Source organism: Pogoniulus pusillus, chromosome 1 (genome assembly GCF_015220805.1).
Source record: "Pogoniulus pusillus isolate bPogPus1 chromosome 1, bPogPus1.pri, whole genome shotgun sequence".
Taxonomy (NCBI): domain Eukaryota; kingdom Metazoa; phylum Chordata; class Aves; order Piciformes; family Lybiidae; genus Pogoniulus; species Pogoniulus pusillus.
The window spans coordinates 25,636,208-25,664,107 of record NC_087264.1 but is presented as its reverse complement, the minus strand read 5'-3'; the positions used below and the strand labels follow the sequence as shown (position 1 = coordinate 25,664,107).

General features: G+C 44.7%; 2 protein-coding genes across 4 annotated transcripts in view; one reads left to right on the top strand and one right to left on the bottom strand.

Annotated features, from left to right (window-relative positions):
- Nucleotides 1-7,078, bottom strand: part of SPI1 (Spi-1 proto-oncogene) — a 52,937-nt gene extending 45,859 nt beyond the window's left edge. Inside the window, exon 1 of the mRNA XM_064144859.1 lies at nucleotides 6,972-7,078. The gene's annotated coding sequence lies outside the window, so the exon portion shown is untranslated. The remainder of the gene's footprint in view (nucleotides 1-6,971) is intronic.
- On the top strand, nucleotides 6,208-24,831 carry SLC39A13 (solute carrier family 39 member 13). Of its 3 annotated transcripts, none has more exons than XM_064144818.1 (10): nucleotides 6,208-6,315; nucleotides 12,180-12,474; nucleotides 12,912-13,025; nucleotides 14,682-14,797; nucleotides 16,013-16,165; nucleotides 21,280-21,369; nucleotides 21,691-21,741; nucleotides 21,965-22,097; nucleotides 22,210-22,309; nucleotides 23,172-24,831. In XM_064144818.1, exons 2-10 carry the CDS (start codon nucleotides 12,210-12,212, stop codon nucleotides 23,245-23,247), a joined length of 1,098 nt encoding a protein of 365 aa, XP_064000888.1. In that variant the 5' UTR covers nucleotides 6,208-6,315; nucleotides 12,180-12,209; the 3' UTR covers nucleotides 23,248-24,831. The 3 variants fall into 3 exon arrangements, with proteins under 3 accessions (XP_064000888.1, XP_064000898.1, XP_064000907.1); XM_064144828.1 differs by lacking the exon at nucleotides 6,208-6,315 and adding an exon at nucleotides 6,398-6,442; XM_064144837.1 differs by lacking the exon at nucleotides 6,208-6,315 and adding an exon at nucleotides 9,081-12,033.
- Nucleotides 24,832-27,900: the final 3,069 nt, after the last annotated feature.

Sequence of the window (27,900 nt, the reverse complement as noted above, 5' to 3'; positions counted from 1 at the left end):
TCAGGTTTCTGAGATTACTGGTAACAATGACTGTTAGTTGAACTTCAGTGGCAATTCTCTATGCTATTCTTGTTCTGAATTCTCCTCCATAATAATCCTGCTATTGAGTTTCAGTGTTGCCTTTGGCACGCCCATTATTGCCTCAGTCATGGGCTTGCCAAGTAGAAAAGAAAAGGGGGGAAAAAAAAAAGAGCTTCCCCCACCTACTCTGAAGTACCTCAGATGAACTTTGTTGTCAATTGCAGTTTTTTTAGTGCCAGCTTGATATAACTTCTGTCACCTTAGACAAACAGAAATGGAAAAACCCTGATCTCATTGTTTTCTTCTTTGAGAACATATTCCATAATGCACGTCAGACTGAAATGTATCAGGAGATGTTCTCCATGGTCTTCTCACAGAATTGTTGGTTCCAGCCTACTGTGAATTTTGTGTTTTACACAATTGGAGGCTGCACAGATTCATCAAAAGTCTGGAAGGAGATTGTAAGCCACTCACCTCTGCACTGTCATGGCCTCCTCATCCGGAGAATAATGAACTAGGCTGTAATACCTTGACTTTTAATTTGAGATGTGAATGCTAATAATGGTCTCTCCTGATGAATTTATTTCTCTTTGCTGTCTTGAAGGGGGCATTGTTCTGAATCACAGTATCACTGCTTTGGAGATCCTTTTGCAGGCTGTGAACCCCTTCTTTAGTGGGGCCTGATATTTAACCTTTCCTACACACCATGCCTCAGTGTGTAAACACTCATCTTACAGCTTGTCCACGTAATGGCTGCTCCACTTACAGGCTATATGGCACTGTGCACTCTGGAGCTTGCATCACTTCAGATGGGTGACAGCACAAATCTTACTACTCACGGTAGCTGAGAGTGTGAATCTTGGCACTAGCATTCCGGATATGGACCTCACCAGGGAGGGGTATAGATCTTACTCTGTGTAGAGAATGAAAGTGTGAATGTGGTGTAAAGGATTAAAGTATTGGTATGCCTGCAACACTGATACTGAAACATCCATGCTGAATTGCAGCCCATGGGCCGAAGGGCAGGAACCATTGTTTGCACTATACCCTGGAGACATGAAGAATATGCCTTAGCTTGTAGAAATTAGGGGTGTCATTATTGAGCAATGAGGAACATATGGAAACTCTGGTCAGAAGGCAGCTTTAAATACATTTAGATACAGCATAAAGACTGTATATTAAACACCTAACACACTGATACCCAACTTAAAGGGTAGCATTGTGGCTTCATGAGTCTGAAAGCTCAGCAAAGAACAATCCCATGATGGCTTCTGATAAAGATTGACATTCTTTCTAGGCTTTGCAGCACTATTTGTTATTCACAGTCATGTAGATTTCCCTTCCTTTCCTCTATTACATTTGTTAAGACTAGGTAGAATATCCTTTCAGGATGAATCTCAGTTCTAACTTTTGTAAATTCCGTATAGCTCATCTGACACATTTCACTTGCCTCTTCTTTCTCCAGCAAGAGACTGAAATCTGCCCGGGTAAAACAGCACTTCTGAGGCAGTCCATTTATTCCTTACAAATATCAGCAAAGTGCACTGGATCAACTGACCTCCCAGCTGGAAGCTGTGCATCTGTGCATGGACACAGGCATACAGCAGTCACTGGGACTAGCAGACGAAGTTGTGGTGCACACAGAGTTAATATGCTGACAGAAACACTGAGGTTTACATCTGAAAAACCAAATATAAAAATAATATGATGACTAAGACTAAAATTCCCTGTTCTGAGCTTCCATGGGGGCAGCTCCCCTCCCCCCCCCCCCACTCAGGGCTCAGCAGTCACTTCTCCTTTTTTGCTGTGCCTTGCAGAAATGTGTCCTGGGATGAGTCAGAGCAGGACTTCCAGGCAGCAGCATTACTGCATTTGGCTCCCACCAAACAGCAGGCAAAAATGCCTGCTGCTCGGGCCTTAATACTTTTTTCACATACTTCTTACCCCCTGATACTCTTTTTTTTTTTTAATGAATCGTAAGATTGGATAGAAATCATTATGTTGGAAAGGACCTCTGGAAGCCACTTAGTGCAGTTTTCTGCTCACAGCTTCATGATTAGAATCATAGAACCATAGAGTCGTTATGGAAAAGACTTCTAAGTCTCTTGGAAAAGGCTTTTAAGATCATTATGTCTAACCACTAACTCTGACAAGTCTGGTGCTAAACCATGCCCCTTAACATCTCTGCCTCTTTTAAACACCTCCAGGGATGGGGTTCAACCACTTTCCTGGGAGCCTATTTCAGTGTTTGATAACACTTCCAGTGAAGAAGTTCCTTCTAGTATCCAATCTAAATTTCCCCTGGTGCAACTCGAGGCCATTTCCTCTTGTCCTATCACTTGTCACTAGGGAAAAGAGACCAAAACCCACTTCCCTATAACCTCCTTTCAGGTAGTTGTAGAGAGTGGTAAGGTATCTATCCCCTCAGCCTCCTTTCTCTAGACAAAACAACACCCATTTCCCTCAGGCACTCCTCATAAGACCTGTACTCCAGACCCTTCACCAGCTTCATCTCCCTTCTCTGGACCTGCTTCATCAACTCAATGTCTTTTTTGTTGTAGTGAGGGCAAATTAGATCAGGTTGCTCAAGGTCAAGGCCAGCTGAACTGGTAGTCTCCAAGAGGTACCTTGGACACAGCAACCTTGGACATCTCTTTCAGTGCTTGACCACCTTTATTGGGAAAAACTTCTAAAAGTATTCCTGCCCTGTCCATTTTCATGGTCTGTCCCTGTTTCTCTGCTTGCCTGTGCCCCATCTGTCAGCGCTTAACATCTAGTCTTACACATAGGGAGTCCCAGAGATGTTTTTATGTTGCCTCTCAATAGATTTTGCAGGAGCTCTGATACCTTTTCTTTGCAGTTAGTGAACTTTCAGAACACCAGTCATATTCCACCTTTTTTTCAAAAGCCAGCTTCTGACTGTACAATAACAAAAAATAAGAAAGTCCTGGTGACAGTACAGAGAGCACTGTTAGGTGTGAGGGAGCATGAATTTACTAAGTCGCTCTGATCTTTTTATTAGCAAATTTTATGGTAGAAATTCCAGCTGCTAAAATTTCTTCCTAGGAAAGAACAGCCTGCATGGTGGCTCAGGGATCCAGAGTCCTCTGGAGGGTCCCATCATTCAACCAAAGCAGATGTTTGCCAGGCTTTCATGACAGAATCAGTGCCTGAACCCCAGTGAGTCTGTGCCTGCCTAAAGGAAAGTCTCCCACAGTGCCAGATTGAGGGAAGGTTTAGTACCATCCCTGAGCTTGGACTATTCCCATCCTGCCAGCACTTTGTTATCTCCACAAGAGGCAACCTGCAGTATGGTGGTACCAGACTGACTTCTCAGCCTTGGCTGCACACAAAGCCCAGGCACAACACTGAGCTGGAAACTGTAATGTCAAAGCAAGCTATTGCCAGGCTGTCACTGGGAGACGGCGTCCAGCTCCCCGCAGCGTTTAGTATTTTACAGAAGCCGCTCGTGTAGTGTTAGCCATGGGTTTAGTTGCTTGTGTCCAGTAGTTGTGTGAAACAGTGGATCTAATCTACCAGGTTATGTCTTCTTCCCTGCCCTCAAGCTGGCGAAACTCCCAGTTTCCCCACAGAAAGGCGTCTTAGCTCAAGCCCCACCAAGAAAGGGGAAGGAGAAGCTGCTCACAGCCCAGCAGTCCTGTTTTGCAGGCAGGCAGCACCGCCGTGCGATGTCTCTGCAGAAGTGCAGCTGGAACAGCTTAACAGCACAGCCGCATTCCCAGCATGACTTCCAGCTGCTTCCGAGGAGCTAACTGCGAGCTGCAAACTCCAGAGCCAGCTAGGAGTGTGAGAAAACTGATTGTCCCTACTTGACTAATACTTCTGAATGGCTGAATTTTTCAGTAAAAAAGTATTTGGTCCAAAATTGTGCCACACTGCAGGGATATGCATTGGCTCTTGTGGATGCACATCATGCAGGCCTTTGGGTGCTGTGCTGGAGGAATACCCTACAGCTCTGTCTTCATGAATGCCAGTGAGCTAGAAGGGGTTTATGCGGATTTTTACTGAAAAGCTGCTTCACTTTCATCATTGCTTCATTCTGGCAAGAAAGACACAAGAGACCTCAACAAGGGCAAGCTGGGAGACACACAGAAAAATATTTTAGAGAGGCAAGAACATCAATAACAAGTCCAAGAGAACTGGATATATAGTGTCTGGTTTTCTTAGTCTGCCTTTAAAAGGGATCTACTTTTTCTTCAGGTGAGGAAATTATCCAGTATAAAATACAGAAATATCCTTTCCAAAGAAGCCAAGCTGAAGCAGCTCCGTGGCTTACATGAGCCAGAAGGTCCCAGATCCCTGCTACTGTTGTCTGATTGCTGTTGTGACAAAATACCAGCTTTTGGACCCAGCTTGCTAGGCTCTGATTTTGCTACACTAATCACTAGGCTCTGATTTTGCTACACTAATCACTAGACTATGACTGAAAATTAACTAAACAGCCACAACCAGGAGGAAGCTCCATTTGATGCGCAATGTATTAGTAGCTACCAGCTGATGACGTGAGCTACCAAAGCTATACTTCATCCAGAACTCTTCCTTTGTTGGCTTAGAATCATAGGGGGTCATGTCAGGGGCTGATAGTGACCTCAAAAGATCATGTAGTCCAACTTCCCTGCCAGAGCAGGATCACTTATACCAGATCACACAGGAATGCGTCCAGGCGGGTTTTGAATATCTCTAGAGAGTGAGAATCCACAGCTGCCCTGGGCAGCCTGTTCCAGTGTTCTGTCACTCTCACAGGGAGAAAAAATCTTCCTCATGTTTAAATTTAAATGAAACTTCCTAAGCCTCAGTTTCCACCCATTGCCCCTTGTCCTGTCATCTGGCTTATGGTGGGATGACATATATCCTGAAAGTCTTGGAGTGAAACCCTACATTACTGAAGTCAAAGCCAGTCCTCCCATGCTTCTGAGACCATGATACTGCTGCTGGCTGCAGTGGTTTGAAACGCTCAGCATGGCTTGATTTATCTAAGGAGGTGTCTGCTGCAACTGTGATAGTCACAGGTAGGATCCACTGGGATCTGTGCCACTGGAGCAAGAGTGGGGGTTGTTATTCTGGCAGCAGGAAGGCGACTGTGGAACACAAGAAACATAAATCTTACCACTTGAGAACAAAATAGTTTTTATTCAAAAACTCACTTCCAGAATTCAGCTTCCCGAATCAATGTTCTGTTTGGCAGTGAGGAAGATAAAACTTACACTGCCTTTGCAATGCAGCAGTGTGCAGGGTTACATGAAAGCAGGAAGAGCCGCTACACCAGCGCAGCTAAGCCAGCACAGCTGTCTCGGTTCTTAACTACTGCCCCAGGGCGTGACATTGGTCTGATGTAACGCAGCCAAGAGTGAAACTGCAGAGAGAAACGTCAGCATCAGCAACGTCTCCCTGGGGCATGGAATTAATTCCAAAAACAGGGGTGAGAAAGAAACTGCGTCTCGGAAAATGGTTGGAAACTGAAGGGTACATCAGCAAATGTGGAAAGTGTCAGTGCTGGAAACCACGTAGCTTCAAAATACTTCTGCTCCTATGAAAGTCAGCCTTGGTTCTGTGATACACTTCTTGAGCACGTACAGAATCTGCAATCTCTTCGAGAACCCTGAGTATCTTCCAGCACTCTTAGTCGGGACCCCAGTGCTTATGGAACTGTGGGTTACACAAATGACATCCTGAAGGCTGTGATCGACCTCTAACGGGGGCGGGGAAAATGTGTTTAGAAGTCACTGCATCCTTCAGAAGCATTTTAAGTCCGTGTCGTAGAGCAGGGGGCCACACTTTGCTCTGCTGTAGCAACTTCCACAAGTGCTGCTGTGTTTCCGCGGTGCCCTCTTCATGCCTCTGCAGCCCCAAGAAATCGATCACCCGTGAGGCGGCGTTCTCTGAACGCGTGAAGAGCTGCGGGCAGCACAGCGCAGAAGGCCAGGGCTGCCCCCGCCGCAGCTTCTCCGCAGCCCTTTGCCGGGATGCGCCCGCAGGGGCCGGGCGGCGGCGCGCGGGACGCTGCCGCTCGCGCGGGCTGGGCCAGGCCGCGCCACCGAGCGCCGCTCCCGCCGGGCCGGCCCCGCTCAGTCCCGGACCGTCCCGTACTGCGACGGCGGGAAGTGGGGGCAGCAAGACGCAGGAGCGGCAGCTAGTCCCCGCCGGGCTGGCGACGCTGGTGACGAAGAGGCCGGCACCGACGTGGCCGGCCGGGGGAGGCGGAGCGGAGGGGCCGCCGGGCGGGGCAGGCCCGCGCCGAGCCGAGTCGCGGCTGGATGGCAGCGGCGGCGCACGGTAAACGGCTGCTCGCGGCCGAGCGGCGGGGAGGGTGGCCGGGCTTAGCCCCGCTCCGCTACTGCGGTGGCTAGGGGGGATGGTTGGGACCGAGTTCGGCCGCGCAGCTCAGCGCCGGCGGGACGGGGTAAGCGGGGGCTGCGGTGGGTAGTGCTGCCCGCGGCGAAGCCGAGTCCGGCACCGGTGGACCGGGCCTGGTTGGGCCAAGTACGGGACAAGTTTGCGAAGGACGTGGTGGGGCAGCGCCTGGCCGGGCCGCTGCTTAGCGGGAGCCGTACTCCGGCCTGGCGAGACCGTGGGCTCCACGCCGCCTGCTCTGGGGCCCCTGCTACGCCTGGGCTCCCGGCTCGCCTCCGTCCTGCCCGCTTTCTCCGCTGATGACTGCCGGGGCGGCGCCTTGCCCGAGGCTGCAACTCAGCCCCTGCGGGACGCGGCGCAGAAAGTTTTGGCAGATGATGCCACGGGAAGGTCCTGGTGCGGGGGAGGGAGGAGGGTGGAACCACGCTCCCCCTCGCCCCCGCGGGACGATGTCCCTGATCTGCCCCGCGCAGACACCATCGTGGACTGGCCGGGATCTGTGCGGCCATAGTGGCACATGGACCACTGGGGGCAACTGGTCCTTTAAGGCGCTTGAACGGAGTTAATTACACACTCACCCTCTCCAGCAAATATGTCTCCCTTCCCGTTGGTCAGTATTCCGCATTTCTCCACTGTTAAGTCCGAGCCGTCTGGCCCCTCGGACCTGTCCGCCGTGAACCAGGAGAGAGGGGCTGCCGAGCGGACGGAAGCGCCCCCCGGCCCTGAGGAGATGAACGTCGCTGTTTGACCCCCGGATTTCCCTCCTTCATCCCTGATCGGATAGGGAAGGAGTCGCTGTCTCCCGAACTTCTGTAGTGTTCAGTCAGTGCTTTAACTGGCTTCCCTGCTAGCTCTTAAGTTTGCATGGGGTCTGTCATCTGCTCTGATCCGCGGCACTTCGTTCTTAACGCTGTGTCTCTCCAGCGTTTGCCCGCTCTTAACGTGTTGCGATGTGCAGAAATGCCAGTCTCTGCACAGGTGGTTTTACAACAGAGGGGAAAGGGCGAAGGGTCCTACCAGAGCAGGGTATTTCTTAAAGGTGGGCAGTGATTTCGAGAGAGGGGAGTGCTCCATGGGACTGAAGACCTTTTGTGACTACTGAGTTCAGGGCTTCCAGGAGGAATTCAAAGCTCTCCACAGGGCTGAGGGAGAGGGAGCTCTTGGAATTTTTTGGCTGAAAATTATGCTTCCTCCCTGGAAAATAACTTTTTTTTTCTTTCCATTCCAAGCGGTATTTTTGCAACTGTAAGCCTAGGCAACCGGCTTCCAGGGAAAACACTTGTAAGAAAGCCCTTTTCATTTTTTCCCCAACAGTGTTTGAAATGCCATTGTGTGGCACTGAGCAATTGTGCTGAGACAGAACTGAAGCTGTGATCTGAAAAGGCATAGTGTTGGGAGGGTTATTTTGCATAGGAATCATCATCATACCACTATTTTCTGTTTTCCAGTAGGTTTTTGCCTTGTCAGTTTCAGTTTTGTCTGTGTTTTCTCAGGCATTGCTTGCCGCAGAGGTGCTTTGTTGAGCGCTGTGAGGTGGAGGAGGCTGCGGGAGCCTCCTGGGAGGAGGGCAGGAGCTCTTCTCCTGACTTGGTGCACAGCCTTCCCCTGCCTTCACTCGAGCTGAGGTGTAAATGGCAAATTCTCATTTGTTTGTTCTTCCCAAGCTGGGAAGACTCAGGGTTGTTAGAGTTCTGAGCCTGTTGCAGAAGGAGCTAAGTCTGTCTGTCTGCTGAATGCTCAGCTCAGAGACTTGCACAGGACATGTGGTGATCTTGAGAAAGCTGTCAGTGGTGGCAGTAACCAAGCTGTGATCCCAAACAGTGGGCTGTCAAAAGTGACAAGTAAATGATGCACTGGCTGTTTCTCTGCCATGCATGTTCTTAAACAGGTCATAAAAGTTTCCTGAGAAAAATATCTCTATAAACCCAGTTATGCCTCTGTGTCATAGTGGCCATAGACTTCTCTGAGAAGGTCTTTAAGGTCCCTTCCAAGCCAAACCATTCTATGATTTTTTTAAAAGCAAGTGGTTAAGATAGATTAGGAATAAATAAATGCTGAGAATACACTCTAAATAATTAAGTGGACACAAAGATCAGTTTAGATGTGTCCTGGATGTTGGACCAAATTCCTCATAGATGGTTTACAGGCATCAGGAATTTACTGCAAGATATGTGGGGAAGTTCTTGAGCCATGGGGTAACAATGAACAAGCATCACAGCTGTAAAGAAATTGGTTTTCTCTCACGTAACTGGAAAAGAAGGACCCATGGGCCACAGAAAGTTGACTGACACAAATGTGAGGTAGGGGAGTCAGTTTTCTATGCTTTTATGGCCATTTATTGTCCACCACCATTCCTTTTTGGAGGACCTCATGTTTTTGATTCTCAAGAAGGACATAGAGCCAGGTAGGTAGCTTGTTTTTAGTGTTTTGGACATGCCATTTGTGCTTTGCGCTTCTGTCCTTCTCCAGGTTTTGGTCATGTTGTCTCAAAGACACTTTCAGGTGTACCTTGAGGCAGATGTGTGCTATGAGTGTGGAGATCAACCTGGAAGAAATGTGCTTCTTGGATCAGTTGTACTGATGACAGTGTTGCAGAAGAGGCCAGTTTCTGCCACTTCCCATCACTGCTGTTTGTTTGTTGCAAGGGGTTGTAGGGGGTGCCAGTTTTTTTTCAGAGCAAGAAATTCTCTAAGTGCTGATTGTTCTGCAGCAGCTAGTAAGCAGAGAGAACTCTCTCTCTGGCGGCCTAAACCGTCCCATCACCTCCCTCTGCAGACCCATATAGACTGATGGCTTCAGCCTCTGTGGCTACTTGGGACAGAAGGAATTCTCTTCAGTTAGGGGACAACTAACATTTTCAGAGCTTGCTGTCATTTTGTGGTGGTGTTTTCTGTGGATTTTTTTTTCAACGAGAGATTTGGGGGATTCTGTTTATAGTTTTACCGTAGTTGTGTGTGTCTGCATAGCTGTGAAATAGCCTGAATCCCAGGGAGAGATCCTAGAAGGCCTGGCAGCATCCCAGGTACATTGGTGTGGTGGAGCTGGGCAGTGGGTAGTATCTCTGGCTCATTATCCTCTCCTCAGAGTTGTTACTGGTGCTTCCAGCATCAGCCCAGCTTTGTTCACTTCATGGCCTGAGTTGAATTGGTTCGTTGTTTTGAAATGGTTGTGCCAATAGTGATTTACACCTGAAAACCTGCCTCTTTCTTAGGGGTCCTAGAAGTAGAACAAGGATATCACCAATTTATATTGAATTACAGGTGCAAGGCTGGAGGACTTCAAGAAGGCATCAAGTCTTTGCAATGAAATAGCACTGGCATTAGCTGTATATTCTGTTCTCTTAAAAAAGAACAGTGCTAGAGATTCTGCATCATAGGTTACCTGTTCCAGTCACCACTTTGGCACTGTGTGGATTTGTTTCTTCATATCCAGGCTGGATCTTGTATACCATTTGAGCTGATACTATGATGTGGTAGAAGAGTTGATCACTTTCCCTCTTTATTTTGTCTTCTAATGTGGGTGGATTTTTCTGTTCCATTCACTGTTACCATTTTAAGACTAAACACACTCAGATCCTTCAGGTTTTTTTTAACCCAGGTCATGCTTTTTGTGCTCTTGATTTCTGTTTCTTTCCAATGCAATGTTTCCAATTTCTGCATCTGTTTCATACAGAAGAATATGTGAGCCTGAGTGAGATTTTGTTGGCTGAAATCTCAAGTGAGGAGTGACATGGAATCACTGTTTCTCTGTCACCCTGGCAATGTAGCTACTAATATGTCCCAGGATGTCATTTGGCTACTTTGCAGCATCAGAAGCCTGGTGGCTTGGAATTAATTTCTGAATCAATGAAATGCTTCTATGATTTTTGTTTTAATGGCACATCAGAATTACTGTTTTGTCATGCTCATTTGATTGATTCTTTTTTTTTTTTATTTGCCCTTATTATACTGGTTTTGTACCAATCTTTGCTGAGAATGGTTTAATAGTATTCTATATATAGGTTTAGGTTCCTGCAGCCAGATCAATACGCTGCAACGAGATGCCCCAAAATCCTGAGCTGGTTTGAACTTCTTACTTGGGTTCTGTGTGGGTCAGTAGAGTTTACACTTGATCAGACATTATGTTGCTACAAAAAGCTTTAGTGACTTTTGCACAGCTAGCCTTGCTAGTGTCTTCACTGATTTGTTCTTGTATCCTCCCTTTTTGTTATTGATCACTGCAGCCAGGCCTTCCTCCTACAGTGATTTATCTCAAGGACTGAAACTGGGAAAGGGCCTTTAAAAATTAGTTTTCCCTGTTAGTTTGTTCTGACTCCGTTCACTCAGAGAGTCAGGTGTGAGCATAGGGAGGGGATGCTTCATGAGGGGCTGGGGAACAAGGAGCAGCTCTACCCTTTTTACCTGCAGTGAGCCATTAGATTGGCTCTGAAATCCTGATTTTTTTTCCTTGATATTGGCCCTTTCTATCTAGCTGTTTCTTAATGCTTTGCTATCTTTATCACTTTCTTATCTTGTAGGTAACTACAAACTGATCATTTAACTTGATCAAGAGTTTCAGAGGATTTCTTAAGTCTTCTCCCACCTTTTTTTTTCTTTTTATAAAGGTAGGTGAGGCATGATGCTTCTCCAGCCTTCTGTGGCCTTCCCATATTCCTATAAATTTTCAAAGATGGTCACTAATGCTTCAGAGATGACTTTGGTTCCTTATGTGCTTTCAGGTGAATGCCATTATTCTCTCACAATCTGCAGCTGGTTTATGAACATCTGTTAAGCTGTTCTTTTCTAACCCTCTCTACCATTTCCAAGTATCTTCAGCTTGTGACATTTCACTTTTTCTTCTGGAGACTGAAGGAGCATTTGTACTTCAGCTTTTGCATCATTTGTTTTCCTTTCCTGTTTGCCAATGAGAGTGTAATTATCCTTATTTTCCTCTTCTAACGTAGCTGCTTGTCTCCACTTTTCTTGTGGCTGAAGAGTTTTTAGTAACAGCTGTGCTGATTTTGACTAAGAGACCATCTAACTCAGTATTCTTCTAGGAAAAGATAGGACAAAAATAGGACAAGTATATGTGCTCTTTTCAACTAATCTTCCAGCCTTCAGTTCCTTTCGGATAAGGACATTTCCTCAGTCTTATATGAGCTAACTGAACGATCAGTAGACTTGTCTTTCTAGTACTTATTGTGCCTTCTGTAGTAGTAAAATTTCCCATCATTTTTTGGAGAAATGCTACCACACAAGTTATCTGCTGATGTACAATCACATTTGTGATGTTTTCTATGATGCTGACCCTCACTGGCTTCATGTGATGATTATTAGCATTTACACTGAAGAGATGGTGAATAATCTACCCCTGTTCACTATTTTTACTTCACTAATGACTTCTCAGACTTCTCTTATATTCTCCATCTTGCATCCTAATCTGTTATATGGATGCTGTTCCATGGCAAAGAGCAGACTTACATGGGTAGCATCTCCACTTAATATCTTTCTTTAAAGCCTCAGGACACCGAAGAGCAAGAACAAGAGTACTTGGTGTCCTTGTCCAGCCCACCTGAGGAGAGATGCTAAACGACTCTTTCAAAAAATGTCTTGTGCAGTTTCACATGCTCAGTGATAAACAGCCTCTCTGTCTTTTGGTGCTGTGAGTTTCAGATGCTCCTCATGGGGATTTGTACCTGTGCTAAGGTGCTGAGGGAAGGGATGGTGTAACTGAGGCCTTTCCTCTGGGATGGTGGGAGGGAGTCTCTGACATGCTCTCTGACCTGCTCTCCCTCGCTCCTTTCATAGATCGGCCAGCCTGGCTGAGACCACTTAGCAATGACAAAACAAAAGCTTCTGTTTGATGGGACACTCTCCTTGTTTCTGATTGTGGCTTGTGAAGCTCAGCAACTTCCAAGGAGTCATGCTGCTAGCACTGGTCCACTCTGCGAGAAGGAGGCAGAGTCCTGGGGAAACCTGTTCAGCAGTGAGCAGCTGGATGCCTGGATCTGTTCACTCATTGGTTCATTCATGGTGGGGATGAGTGGGGTCTTCCCCTTGCTAGTGATCCCATTTGAGACAGGAGCTGCTCTGCGGTCAGAAGGTAAGCCTGATACCTGTATTAGACTTTCTGAAGCTGAATGTCCTGAATAGTGACTGAACAGCACAGTGATAAAAAGCACCTTGTCAATAGAAATTGTCCTATAAAATAGACCATCTGTTTCCAGTGTTTTTAGTCTGTACCTGCCAATTTGATAGGGAATCTTTGGATGAATGCACACCCTGATTGGAGCTTGTATAAAGAATATTGCTGGGTTTGCACCCTGCCTGGTCCAGGAACATCGCATACACTGCTGCCTGAGCCAGGTAGTGCAAGAACTTTTTCTTGTACTCCAGCTGTTTGTTTTGTGCTCTCTCCTTTGGAAGCTTCCTCTGCAGGTGCTTCCAGTTTAAGTCTCCATGCAAAATCTCAGCTGAAGATGTTTTGGCTTCTGGATGAGTTGTGATCAGTTTTTATTTGGTTCTGTGTTTTTTTTTCAGCTGGATCGCACCGTTTGAAGCAGCTGTTGAGTTTTGCAATTGGTGGGTTACTGGGGAATGTGTTTCTGCATCTGCTTCCTGAAGCCTGGGCCTACACATGCAGTGCAACGACAGGTATGAAGCATTATGTGCCTAGAAGCAGTCTGTGCTGTGCTTATTACATTTGTTGATCCCCTTCCATCTTGAAAACACAAGACCAGCCAGGTTGGGTCAACCCAAAAACTGTTCTAGGCTGATACTGTCTTTCAAATAATGTGTAAAAGCACATGCCTAAGAGAAGAATGTAAGAATAATAAAAAGAGATATAATACTTCAATTTGTATACTCTCTAGTTCTCCAAAGATTCTGAGATTGGACACAGTTTCTTTATGTTTAGTAATGGATTTCTTGTCTGTCAACTTTTCCTGTCTTGCTTTTACCCTCCTGTAAATCTCAGTTGATTTTCCTTTGTCCTTTCTGTAAAGAAGGGGAATGCTTCTTTAACCTGATGGAAAGTTATGAACGTGTGTGTGGTTTGATGTGAACATGTGCACCACCTCAGGTGGACATGCTGCCCCATCAGATGCACCTTGTCTGTAAATTTGTCCACATAACAGTTATTCCTATAAGAGCTTCTTTCTTGAGCCTAACTGGGGCCCCTCACAGGTGTTTTGATCTGTGAGAGCCCAAGTGTATTACCTTCTCAGTCACTGTTCAAAGAAAAGTCATGAAAAATTGTCCACAGAGCCATGACTAAGATGGGGGAGGTGGACGGGGGGGGGGAAAGGAAATGCAGGTGACAGAAACGTGTTTGAAGGCAAGCTAAACACTGTTTGGGTTTGGATAGAGCTTACGGTATCGATGTATCTCAATCCTCAAATACCCCAGCCTCATTGATGGTATCTCTGTGCCTCAGCAAGCTGATAGCATAAAAGGCAAGAGCTGCTGCATCCCACTTGTTGAGAAACCAAGAACTATTTTTTTTCCTGTTGAAAATATGACAAGTGGAAAAGGATGCCTTGGGTTTCCCATATTTCCTTGTACCTGTGTCCTGGGATTCCAGATCTGCCAAGCCTTTGGTCCTCTTCCTTACAGCTCTAGCACTGCCAGCAGAACCTACTGTCTTTTTTCCCGCTTTCTGCAGTAGTTCCTAAAAGAAACTATTCTCCTGCTCTAGATTGTTTGTTTGTGCTAGACTGTTGTGAAACATAAAGGTTTCCTTGACTCATGTAAGCCCTATTAGAGAGTCACTGTGTTCTCGAACTGCAATCTGCATCTCTGCAGCCAGGCTGAATGGATGATTATCTCACAGGCTTGGCTGCTACTGAAAAGAAAGTTCATAGCTTTGGGCTTAATAACTTGCACAGGTGTGGCAGAAAGGGGAAGGTGAGGCTGTAACGTCACTGAAGGCATATTTCATGTCAGAGCTTGCTGCTTAGTAGATACAGCTGCAGGATTTTTGTGGATGCGATCTTCACTTGCCTCTGGAACTCAAGGAAATTCCCAGTATTGCCAAGAAATATTCTGGATTGCGCTAATGAAACAAAAGGTGTGGGAGCTCTCCATCTTGAGTGTTCTAAGATCGGGATCTGTTAGTTCAAGAGTAAGCAAGTTAAACTAATTTACCTTGAAATACATTTGCTTCCTATGCTTTGCAGGAGATATTTCCATTGTTGTTTCTTGGGTTTTCTCTTGGAGCTGCTGGCTAAACTGTTATGGGGGGGGTGGGTTCACATGTTTGAAACACTGCATATTTGATTGTAACATGAAGATTTCTCTCTTGTGTCTCAGGAGAAGGGCAGAGCTTTCAGCAGCAGAAGCTTTTGGGTCTCTGGGTGATCATTGGTTTCCTGACCTTCCTGGTGCTAGAGAAGATCTTCCTAGAGAAAGAGGAGTGCTCTGGTGTGGTAAGTTAGCAGCCAGAGGGGAAGGAGTGCTGTTTTTTTTGGAACACAGAACTAAAGAACTCATCTGCCTTACCTAATAGGTTCAGCTGGAGCTGTGAGTAGCTTGTTAGGGCCCTTGGGAGGTTTTTTTTGCCACTTCCTTGGCATGGAGCTCTGGAAGAATGTATTTCATCCTCATGCTTTGGGTTTGTGGTTTTAGTTGAGATTTCTCACCTCTGGGATCTTGCTGTGGTATGTGTAAAAGAAAACTTCCCTTTTATAGGGACTGCTAACTGGAGCACTTTGCAGATGAGACTTTGTTCACGTGAGCTTTGAGGAATGACAACTTGCTGATGCACATTCCACTAAGCCATTGTGACTCACTGGCCTTTTCTGGGGGGTGTTCCTCACTGCCTAGTCTTCTTGAGTATGGCCTGGACCAAGTGTTTGTTTGGCTAGCTTTGTGTGGTAGAAGGGGGCTTACTATCCAAGTAGTAATAAGTAATGGTTCAGGGGAGAGTCACTCAGCTGCAAAGGGGCAGCATAAACAGATGTACCAGAAAATAATCCTGTAGAGGAGAGCAGCTAGTCCTTAGATGTGCTCAGCTCCTATCAGCAGCTCCTAAGACTGTTCAGTCCTTGCTGAGCTGTGACTTTTGAGAGGTAAAAATGCAGGTCACGGACTGCCTAAGAGCAATTAGGTGTTACTTTGGTTCAACTTGAGACTTTAAAGTCTGAAAGGAACTTGATTCTCTCATTTACAGATCAGTCTGAGATTAACATTTTGCTGTGTGGAATCTGATAATCCCATCTATAGAATTATTCTCTAGACTTAAGTTATTCTGATGCACGAAGGAGAGGCAGAGCCTTTTTCCCCTTTTGCCTGCTCAGATGCAGGTCTGTTTCACTGGACGGCAGCTGCCAGCAGGAGTGGCAGGCTCAGTCTCTAGTTTTTCTAGTGGAACCTGACTCACGCTAATGGAATGTGATTCCAGTTCCTCTTCCTTCTTCTTTCCTTCTGTTGGTGATTGGGGAAGTCTTCCCTCTTGTTGTTTCACAGTGCAGATGTCACAGTGCACTCTGAAATCTGCCTCATTTTTGGCAACTGTCACTATTAAACTCTGGTGCTGCTGTTTTGCATCGAAAGGACAAAGGTAAAGATTGGCTTCCTGACTCTGCTTCATGCTCATTCACCACTGGCAAAAAGGCAGTGACATTTTTTTCCCTGTAATTTAGGGCTACAGTTCCAAAGCACCAGCTGGAAATATTTCCAATGGAAGTGGCTACTCACTGCCAAAGGTGGCAGGCCAATCCCAAAGAGCAGGAACAGATCTGACTCACTGTAATGGTTCCTCTCTTCAGTCTTGTCCAACAGACAACAGAATCAAGGTAAGAGACCCACAAACTGACCTTAACATCTTATATCTTCTGGGCATGTATTTCAGAATTCAGTCAGGAGGATGAGCTGTCTGTGGAAAGAGCTGTGCCAGAGTTGGGAACCCAGTGTTTGAGTAGTGCTTAGTTTTACTCTGTCAGAGTGTCTATCCACATCACAGCAGGGAGAAAATTGCAGATGTGGAAAAAATATGCAGTTTATGCAGAAGAGGAAAGTCACTATTGTGAAGACATAAGTCTTCTCATGTGTGTTTTGGCTGAATCTTGAGACCAAAGTACAGTACTTTCACACTTTGTTACTCTACATCTTATAGTCATATCTTTATTTAATTATTTTGTGCTGCAATTTCTCTGATGCCTACACTGTACCAGTTGTAAGCTGCACATTCTATTTTAAGGCACCTTTTGGAAGTATGGAAGACAGGTGAAGCTATCCACTCTAAAACTTAAGAGTTTGGTTTCTCAGATTAGCAGTTTAGCTGCTGACAGCAGGGGCTTTTTGTCCACTTCTGCCTCCAACTTGTATTTCCCATCACTTCCTTTGCACTTGACTTCATCTGTCCCAGTATGAGCCTATTCGTGGAGCTAAACATGGAAGGAAATTGCTTTTTATTTCTTCTTCCCCAGTAGGTTTATTTCTCTCCTACCTGAACTTAGCGAGCCAGTGTGGCATGTAGAGAGGTGGCCTGTAGCACTGGGTAAGGGAAATCACCAAGCTCATAGGACTGGAGGGTAGAGGAGGGAAAATGAGTACTGTACCATGGGCAGTGATTAGCCTTTAGAGTGGTTTTGCTTTCAGTTTTATATTAATATCTTTGCCCTGTGGAAACTCTTGACTGGGTGAACGTGAAAAGCAAGAGAGTAAACAATCACTTTGGTAGAGAGACCTATAATTTGAGTTTAAAAGCCCATAAAATGTGCAAGGTTGCAGGAGAGTAACTACGGACAAAACGTCCGATTGCGGGGACTAGCCCATACCTGGATATGTGATCAGTAAGAGGCTCTTCAGTCTTCCTATTTTAAATCTGTTTTGCTGTAACTTCATAGCTCTTCCTACACAATGGGAAAGATGTGCTGAGGTCACTGGGTGATTTTGCTATCTGTCATACCCATGTAATCTGTACAGAACACGGCACAAACTGCACCAGGTTGATGTTTCTAGAAACAGCATGAAACATCATGCTGTTATGTTAAGAAAGGTTTATATAAAGAACTAGCTTCATCTACCACTGATTTAAAGCAGAAATGAAGTGCTGATGGGAGACAGAATTGCTCAGGGCCTGGTCCTAATATAAAACATAATAATAATGGTAATTGATAGGATTTTGCAGAAGAGAAATTCTTGTCAACGAGACATTTTTTTCGTGTTTTTTTTTGGTCATAAGATGATAACAACCCTGACAAATGTATCTAAAACATTACTCGATCCCACATTCCAATAAAAATAGTACTGCATTAAACCAACTTTGCTAATGTTAGCTGTATTAAAAATCAATTATTCTGTATTACCAACAGGGACTGGATTAATGCAACCCCCTCAAATCTGTTCACTGGTGGTTTATGATTTTTCCGAGCGATTGTTTGTAAAAACAGTGTATCTTCACACGTGCAGATACTACCATTTTACTTAAATGGCACATTGTGACTGCATGAGGTCAGTGATATCTGCTAAACTGAGTAACTTAATCTAAAGATACTAAATTTTTACATGTCTTGATATGTGCAAATACTAAGGAATAGATTAAGAAGGAATGCAGGTTGTATTTACAAGATGGGAACAGTTTCTAGGAAGTCAATTCAGGGGAAAAACGTATGAGAATCACAGTAGGAAACTGTCTGGACCCATTCTTCCATTATGATGCTACAGCCAGGAGGATGGGTATGTAGGAAATAGTATGTAAGAGGCAAGTGTTCCTCTTTCTGTGTAGCACTGTCTGACCTTTTCCAGTAGTATTATTACTCAGAAAATCCAGAAAACTACTGATAGTTTGTGTAGGGGTCAGTAAAGAGATGAAATAATTATTTTAGGTTTGTAGTATGTTGTAAAATCTGCTCTTCTTTAGCTCTGTAGACATGACAGGAGTGTCTCAAAGTATACAGATACCCATGTAAGAGGCACAATTAAATTTCAGTAGTTAAAGCTATACCAAACAGCAGCAGACTAGAAATCAAAGAAACTCTGTAACTGAGGGTAACCTGCCAATGGACCAACTTGCTTTAGAGACATAGTGTATTCTTTGTTAGCTGTGATTTCAGCTGCTTTCTACAAAATACACAATAGCTTAAGAAACAATGGGCTTTGTGCAGAAATTGAATTAGACTCCTTCAGCTGTGTTGCATAGAAGGTCTGGACAGCCATGGAGAGCCCTTCTAGCTTTAAAATCCCAACATGTCTGTTCAGTCTTACAGACTGTTGTCCATATGCATGAGATAGAAACTAATAAGTTAGCATGTGTAGTTTTAATTGTCTCGTTCTGAGTATATAACCTGAATATTTTAATAGCATTTCTGGTAGGGGGGAAATTACCAAAACTACTAAGATATTCCTGCATTGTTAGCCTGTTTCCTTAGGCAACAGCATAAGCAATCATCCCATCTGTCTGTCCATCTGTTCTGCCCTTCATTTTCAATAACTTTTGAACCCATAACTAAGTTTACTTCAGTTCAAGAGAGGATAGATGTCTTAAGGGTAATCAAGTTTCTGCAAGTTCCATAAAATCAGCATGGCATTGGAGGAGGAATGCAAACTAATGCCCTGTCAGAAGGCTCTGACAGGGCTCAGGTGCTGCCCATGGCATGGCCCATCCCCTGCCTGGAAGAGCAGTGGGTAAGTCACTGCCCAAGCCTGGTTCATGCAGGAGTAGGGAAGGGACATACAGAGAAATGGTGTTGCTGGGAGTGGGCAGAGTAGGTGCTTGCAAAGAGAGAAGGCAAGTCAGGCTTCTTTTGTTCTAGTACTCACTCAGTAACCCCTTTTTTTTTTATTTTCAAAAAACAGAAAGGGAAAGATACTATTTAAACAAGCAAACCAAGTCAACCTTTGGGGCTTAATGATGTGCAAGCTATAATCAGTCATCCTCTGTCCCTGTGTATTAGAGCTTCTGCCCTTTAACTAGTGCTGTAATAATTTGTCCTAACTTGACTACAGGTGGGAGGCTTCTTTTGCACCCAAACATAGATCAGTTCTGTCCTGCATTGCAGCCGTTTATTCCCTCAACAAGGAAAAACATCGTTGAGTACTTCTGCCTTGCTTATTCCTTATTTTTTCCTGTGGCACATGGGCTCCCTGCTGATTTGTAGAAGAAAGCTTTACTGCACAGCGACATTAATTCTGAAGCATGAACATAAACACTTCATCTGGCTGTGCTCTTTATGAGCAACGGGAACGTCCTATTAGGAATTCGCAGAATGTAAATGTCAGAGGCTCATAAACTGTCACATCAACCCAATTTATTTCTGAGCACTCCAAGGCTTTGCTGCTTTCAATGACAGCTTTTGCCCAAGCCACTGACAAGAAAAAATCATAATGTTTTAATCATGAAGTCTATTTTTTTCCTATACAGTGGCATGGAAAAGCATTTTTGTGTAAATCTTAACGTGAATAATTATTACGAGCCTGTGGGGAAAATGCAATCACATAAAATCCTAATATGAAAAGGAGAAATTTTAGACAATCATATTTGACTGAAAATGCAGAGTGAGAAGTAAAACTGATGTGCTTATGGATCTGCTCACATGCATCCTTTTGTATTCCTCTTCTTACAAAAACATGCAGGGAACTCCTTCTACATCTGCTGTGGAGATGTTACTTAGATTATTACTAAAACATGATCCATCATTAGGCTTTGCTTTATTATTTTATTTTCATATTTAACCATCAATACACTTTTCAAAGTTTAGAGCCTAAGAAGTGTCCTGAGATTGTGCAGTAGAAGTGTCCCACAGAAAGATGGTGCTGTGGAGAGAGACTCGACAGAAAGCCCCATCTAAGCTGTGGCATACAGATGGCAGAAAGAAAAGATGCCTGAGGCAGTTTGATAGGAACAGGGAAGAGAAGACCAAAAAGGACTTGTGAAACCTGTCAGCGCTTGTGTTTTTCCAGCTGAAATTTGGCATCTGATGCTGTGGTAAGGGGCCTCACAGCTTCTGGACAGTATCTTCACTCACCAGATGCTATCCTGCATCTGGATTTATTGTATGTCACATTGGTTCTTGCTGTTCAGAGATAGCCTGTTTTGGTGAACACCTGGTTTGATAATAATTTAAACTGCAGTGCTGTATAGTGAACTGTAGTATCTCAAGACACGCACACAGTAGTTTCTGTTAAGTCTGATGGAAGAAAGACAAAACCCTGAGCAAGAGCTGGAGGTGGCAACCTTGTAGATCACTTTAGGGCAAATACACAGAATTTGTCTGGGGGTGACCATGGCTAGCACGGTAGAGAAGTCTAACATGAAAATGGCTATGTGAGGAAGCTGCTTTATGCTTGTCATTTTAAGAAATGCAGTTTTATGCAAATACATATACATGCTTTACAGCCTTCTAATAGGTGGGCTTTTTTGTGACTGTCATTGCTGCCTTCCCTTTTTATTCTTTGTGGGAAAACAAACCCACAAGCACAACCTTTTTTGGTACAGTGTTTGAAGATCTGTTTAGTTATAAAAAGCCATTTCACCAGCATTTGTTCTGTTGCATTGTTCTCACCAGCTTTTGAAGAGGAGATATGTTAACAGTTGGATATTAAAGTACATGACTAGAAAACAAGGTCAGGCCATATTGGAAGCCAGTCAGTCACCTGTGTAAATTAGTCTGTGCTACCTCAAATTGGTTCAGTGTTTATCCCTGTATTGTGGCTTTCTTCTTTTTCCTTTCTCTTTTTCTAGAGCTTTTTGTCATTTGCATAAGATGATTATTCTCAGACAATATTTGCCTGCCCTAAAACTGAACATAACATTTAGTTTGTACTCAAGCACTGACATAGTTTTAAGGTCCTCACCATAAGTGCCATGTACTGACCATGACTCTGTATAATCTGTGTCTAAGCCATGTCCTTTCCTTTATCTCGTTATGACTCTTCTTTTATCAGGGGCTCTTCTTTCTCTTTGCAGATTAGTGGATACCTCAATCTCCTGGCCAACACAATTGATAATTTTACACACGGCCTGGCAGTAGCAGCCAGTTTCCTGGTTAGCAGAAAGGTAAGGTTTCTGTCACCAGCTGTGCGCTGAACTGTAGAGGTCTACTCAAGTGTGGCACAGCATGCAAAATAACCAAAATATGTAAGGAGTTCACTCCTATTTTCTGGAAGTTTCAGAGAAAATGGAGGCTACAATAAAAAACAACCCTCTCCAGACCCTCTGATGCAAAGCTTCCTCAAACTAGGAACATGTTAGTCATTTGTAGTGGCATTAAGGGAAGGGTTAGCTCATCTAGCCTTTTGTTGAACTGACGTGCTGATGAAAGTCTCATGTCTAAAAGCTGGGGGACTTTTCCTTATCACCTTCTCTGCTCTGCCACAGGTTGGGTTCCTAACCACAATGGCCATTCTTCTGCATGAAATTCCACACGAGGTGAGAGAGCTTTGTATCCTGCTATCACAAGGGATTACAAGGATGCTTCCTCCTCTATGAAGAGGGCTGAAGCTGGTTAATGCTTTCTTCACCCTTTGAAAGCTGCTTCCACAGGGAGACTGGCAACATGGAAAACCAGAAACAGTCTTGAAGTACTGGTCTTGTTACAGGTAGCCTTTGTGACTGAGATTATTCATCAACTGTCAACTCCTGGTTTTCTTAGGTTGGAGATTTTGCAATCCTACTTCGGGCTGGCTTTGACCGTTGGAGTGCAGCTAAGATGCAGCTTTCCACAGCTCTAGGGGGGATTCTAGGAGCCTGCTTTGCAATATGTGCCCAGTCACCAAAAGGAGCAGGTAAGGTGCCCTGGGACCTCTAGGAATAGGACTTGGGCCTGTTGTCCCTGCATGACTCTCATCTTTCCCTTCTTTTTCTTAGTAATAACAGAAGCTTTCTGTGTTTATGCAGGGGAAACAATAGCCTGGATCCTCCCTTTTACTGCTGGAGGATTTCTTTATATTGCCTTGGTAAATGTTGTGCCTGACCTCCTAGAGGAGAAGAATCCTTGGTAAGTGCTCCCTTCTGTTCAGCTGCAACAATTCCTGCTTCCAGGGAGTGGACATATGACCCTTCTCTGTGCCTGTTCTGGGAGCACATGAATGCCAGTTTTCCAAATTCCATGGGCAAGGCTGGAATCGAAAGAGACTGATGTGCTAGTTAATGCCTTTATGGGGCTACAAAGCCCTATAAAACATGAGAACCTTCAACTGTGTCAGTCCTAGAGATTGTGTTAGCACAGCATGTTTAAAAGACAGAGAGGTGGTGCTGAGGGACATGACTTAGCACCAAACTTGTTAACAACAATCGTTAGACTCAGTGATCTTAAAAGTCTTTGCCAACCAAGATGATTATATGACCAAGTAGAGTAGATTGCTAAGAAACATACCCTGTAAAATGACTTATTCCCCAGTCTATCTCTTCAGCTTCTGGCATGTACTGGTTTAGGAACTACCTGCACCAGGGCCCCATAGAGATGTGTATCTGGTAGCCACATGTGAACCTGTTCATCAGCATCAGATGTTTCTCTCATCACTTTCTGACTTTCTCCTTTACTTTGGGCTTCTGCACTGTGTAAAATGATGCTGCTTATTATTCACTTTCTAGCCTCTTGCTTATTAATTCTGATTAGTTGTCACTGTGCTGCTGTGCAAGTAGAAAGCAATAGTTTTCTTCCTTTATCACTCATCATTTCATAGTTTGTAATTGTATCCCACCTCAGTCATCTCTCTTCTACACTGGTAGATACATTTTGGTATATTTGCTATATTATTCTAGCTTCTTGTAGTCTGAAAAGAGTCTAGTAAGCCTCTACACTGCTGCCTATTGGGATTTCTCTATGGCTCCTCCTAATTTTGCTGTTTCTTCCCCAGGAACTCCCTGCAGCAAATTCTGCTCCTATGTACAGGCATTACAGTCATGGTGCTACTCTCGCTCACAACTGAGTGACCTCTGCGCAGACCTCATGATGCCTCCCAGAGCCACCACAGTGACTCTGAGCTGTTACAAAGCAATAAGGAACACTAATGTTACTTCCTATGTGTGTGTGTGCAGATCTGGCTGCTAGTATGAGAAGCAGGTGAGGAAGAGGTCTGGGTGTGCAGGACTTCATTCCCTGGCTTTTCTATCCCTGTTCTGCTAAAATCCACACATCAGGGCTTCTGGGTTTTTGTTTTGTTTTGTTTCTTCCTTTTTTGTTTTTTCTTTTCTAATGGAGCAAAAGATAGAGTGAGCAGAATTGAACTGAACAGCTGCTCCACAGCAAATGGACAATGTTTCATCCACTTCATTCTGATGGGACTGTACCTCCCAAGCTCTTAATGTGAAAACAACAGAGATGATTCCAGTAGCTGATGAACAGGAAGGACTTTTTCTACCACTCTAAGGGGTTGAGGCAGAAAATGGATGGCAAAGCAACCATAAGCCAACAGCTTCAGTCAGAACTTGCTGCCCATGAGAGGTTAACAGTTCTATGAGATAGAAGGAGGGGGACCCTTTCTAACTTGATCTCCAGCTTTTCACTGACTTCACTTATTCCTAAAGGCAGCATTAGCCTCAGCATCCCACTTCTTTAGGTCTATTTAGTATTTGTTTATGTTAAAATCAAGCCAAAAGCTTGAAGTCACTACAGTTTGGCTCAGTTTGGAGATTACTTGCCTCAGCCCTAACCACTCCAGTAGCCAGCACAGCAGAACTCTAAATCTGAGAAATGGTCAGTAAGTGTTTCTTTGTTGGCCATAAAACCAGCTCATTTACATCTGGAAGGAAAGCTACGTAGCTATTGCGACTGAGCTCACTCTCATAACCTTTAGATGAACATGGCTCTGAGGCTGCTCTCAGGGCCCAACTCGCTTACCATCTGTAGCAGGCTAGCCCTGCCTGGTGTGCTACAGCAGGCCTAGGCTGCCATGACAAAGGTTTGGGCAGCTTGGGCAGCAGCCAGTAACCCCTGGTTAAACCCCTAGTTAGCTTTTCCTCTCTTCAGTGTGGACTAAGAGCACGCTATAACCAAAAATACAGATAGTAGTCTGTTTCTGAGCTTCTTACCTCACAGTGAAGTTAGTCAGTTGGGGATAAATGGATAAGAAGTAACACTGACAGCCCTTAAAGGGAGGGCCACAGCATCAAAGAATAGTGGAGGGAGGGTGAAATGAGAAGGCTGAAACTTCTCGAGAAAAGATTTTTAAAAGTGAGTCTAGAAAATCTGTGTGATAAGTAAGGAGAGAAAAGGATATGAAAAGGTGACAGTAAATCTGCTTCAGGAGGAGTTTTCTATTTTGTGACACCTGGGACAAAATCTTTGGCAATTTGAGACTGATAAAAATAAATTCTGTTTCTAGTGCTTTCCTGCATCCCAGCTCTTGAGGCTGACCAGGCCATTGTTCCACAGGGATGTTTTGCTGCCACAGAGATGTGCAATCATCCCTTCTGCAAAGCTTGTATCTGTTTAAAAGCAGGTCTAATTGAAATAGTGGAGTCATTGGGCACAAAACAAGTGCCACAGTGTGAATTGCACCAGTTCTGTGCAATTCTTAAACAGCTTTTGTACATCAGTCTAGCTCTCCAGCTTGCACAGGGCCTTTATCAAGAGCACCTGTGCCTTGAGAGGGCAATCTGGGTCAGAGCAGGAAGGCAAGTATACTGCCCACAGCAGAGGTATTTACTTCCCTGAGAGATTCCTGAGCTGTTGACACAGTTCTTTTTTTATGACAGCTCCTGTCCTACTTTCCAGAGAGCGCTGGAGAGCTCATGCTTGCAGTTCTGTCTGCCCAGGAACTGCTGTTTAATGTTTTCAGCTTTCCCTAACCCAGGTTTACATCAATAACTAGTTCTAGTGCAACAAAAACAGAGGCTCAGTGCAAATTTTTGTCTTTACAAAGTTGCCTTCGTTTGTCAACCAATTTCTCTTATTCAGTTGTCATGAAATCCAAAAGTAGCATCCATTTCCTGCTTTCCTGGAAGGAGAATTAATCTGGTATGCCTGCAGGGACTGGAAGTGTGTTAACCTCTAGTTCAAGTTTCGAGCATTTCCTCTTCTCTTGGCCCCAGCCAGGGACTGCAGCTAAGCAGACCCTGTAGTGGGGCTCTGGAGGAAGCGTATTTGCACAGAAGGATGTGCCTGCTGCTTCTCAAAATGTCTGTCTCAAAATGAGGCTGGCATTTGAGTTGAGGCATTGCCAGGTGAATGCCCATGAGTTGGTGTTGTTGCATGAGTGCTGAGCCTTGCCAAGACTGAAAACCACAGTCAGGATTTTGTGCTCAGTGTTCAGGAATGCAGTGATGACTCTGAAGAAAGAATTTTGGAGGTTTTTTTTTGGCTGCTACCACAGGATTGGACAGTCTGTGGTTCCTGGGAAGATACTCTGGCAGGATACAGCACCAGGTTTATTGGGTGGCTTGTTAGTTTTCCACTGTGGCAGCCCTGGGGCGGAGGGTAGAGAGCCTTGGGAGGAGAAAGAGCGTCACTCCACCACATTTGTCACTTTTGGAAATGCAGAGAGAATTGTATTTTCTAGCTCTATTTTTTCAGCTGCTCTTATGCATTTTCCCCTTCATCTGTATTGATCTGCTCAGCATGGAGACAATAGAGATGAAATAAATGGTTTTCCGTGTGGGTTTGTGGTTTGTTGGTTGGTTTTTTTGGGTTTCTGTAGTTTAGTTTTGTTGGAGCTTCTACTACTCTTTGAATTACAAATTCAATTCAAACTTCATTTGAATTACAGAGCAGTATCTTATGGTTAGTCTGGAGATGTCTGGGCTCTGTCTTGCCCTCTTTTCTGCTCTTCAGACTTTACTGAAAAAAGAGGTTCTAATTCAGTTTACTGTTCTTGCTGCCATGGCACTTGGGGCCAGGAACAGTGTGGTCTGATCTGCTGGTCTTTGAAGACCACCACTGAGTGGCTTCTCTTTTGAGGGAACTGGCTATGCACAGTGTTATTTCAACCACATATTGCTGTGTCCAGGTATTTTTTAATCTGAAAAACTCGAGGCCCATCTGGTCTCAGCACTAAGCTGGTTACTTACCATGTGGGACAAAGCCATGCAGGTAGGAATTGCTCAGAAAGGACTAAACTATTTTTGCTACTCTTAAAAACATGGGTTCAAAGTATACCTTATTGTACTCTTCATTTAAAAGATTTTCAGCCTATAGATATGGAATGGTGGTACACAGCTCTTGGTTGTTCTTACCAGAAGTCTTCTTTTAAGAAGGAAAGCTGTAATCCGTGAGCTGGGAGAAGATTTTAAGTGGATAGGTGAGCAAAGACATGATTTCATGGACTGGAGCCTTTGCCAGCAGTCTACATTTTGGAATCTGGCTATGCTACAGTGCACTTCAGCTGTGCTGGTACCCCTGCCTGTGGGACTGTGCTGTAAGCTTCCTTGCTCCCTCTCCCTTTTCCCTTCTCAGAAATAATGAAAAAATAAGTAATTCATTAGCTGCCTGGTAGACAATTCCACAAAGAGTGGCTCTGACACAACTGCAGTAGCTTAGGGGAGAACAATTGTAAAGAGTCTCAGACATGAGAACTTTGCAAGGTGAAGGGCTTTCTGAATCCCGTCATCTGAAATTATAGCCTGAAGAACTGATGCAGAGAGTAGGGTGACATAATAGGATTGCAGATTTAGGAAACTGATTATTTGGATCTTTACAGGAAAGGACTGTTAAAATTGAATTATTTTCCCTGTTATCTACAGCAGTGATTGTATTTGAAAATAATTTTTCATTCTTGATGTGGAAGACTTAATTTAGCTGGTATGTGTAAGAAAATTACTTTGACAGCAGCCCCTTCAATTTGTCTGCCTTGAAGGCACTAATGTGCAGCTGCATGGATGGTAGTCCCATCTGTCCAGTGTGAAGCGTTGAAGAGGATCACACCAAAATGTGGTTAAAACAAGCTTTATGTGTGGCTGCTGTACCTTTCCACCAGGCAAAGTGCTGGGGAGGATATTTAGGTTGTGCTTGGTGTGGCCAAAGGAGCAAGTGACAAGGGGGCAGAGGGAGAGAAGAACCAGCTGAATCTCCTGCAGTTGATTATTTGTCTCTGGGGAAAAAAAGTAGCTGCTTTTAACAAACAAAAACGAGGAATTTTAAAACTAGACATTAAATTCGTAATTTAGATTTGCTCTAGCACTAGATCACTGCATCTGAAGGTCATAACTGAAAGGACAGTGCCCTAACAACTGGCTTTGGAGCCTGGTAGTGCTGCAGGTGGGGGAACGAGTCCCAAAGCACTAGCAGGATCAAAAGGGATTTTGTGCCCTTGGAAATGTTGCATTTAACTAATGGCTTGGATTTAGGCTGCATTGCAGTGCATAAAATAGATTGACGTTTTTCAGCTCTTCAGGCTGTACTTTCCATTAGCTGATAATGAAGAGCTGAGAGAAATGGTAATCGAAATGCAAACAAATGCTGCTGGTACTGGGGTTTGCATTGCATAAAATGTGCTTGAGCGTGCAGCATCTCGGCGGTAGCAAGGCGGACTCCTGCCCTCCGGGCGGGCAGGCCCCGCGCTGGAGGGGCCTCGGCAGCAGAGGAGCCCCTGTTCGCTGCCGCCGCCGGGCACTTCGCTGCGCCTCGGCGCTAGAGGCGGACTCCCGCCG

What these genes read in the sequence shown, in the direction of transcription:
- SLC39A13 (XM_064144818.1), top strand. Translation starts at nt 12,210, where the DNA reads ATGACAAAACAAAAGCTTCTGTTTGATGGGACACTCTCCTTGTTTCTG. An exon ending in CACATGCAGTGCAACGACAG is followed by an intron (nt 13,026 to 14,681) that starts GTATGAAGCATT and finishes CTTGTGTCTCAG; the next exon opens with GAGAAGGGCAGAGCTTTCAG. An exon ending in AAGAGGAGTGCTCTGGTGTG is followed by an intron (nt 14,798 to 16,012) that starts GTAAGTTAGCAG and finishes CCTGTAATTTAG; the next exon opens with GGCTACAGTTCCAAAGCACC.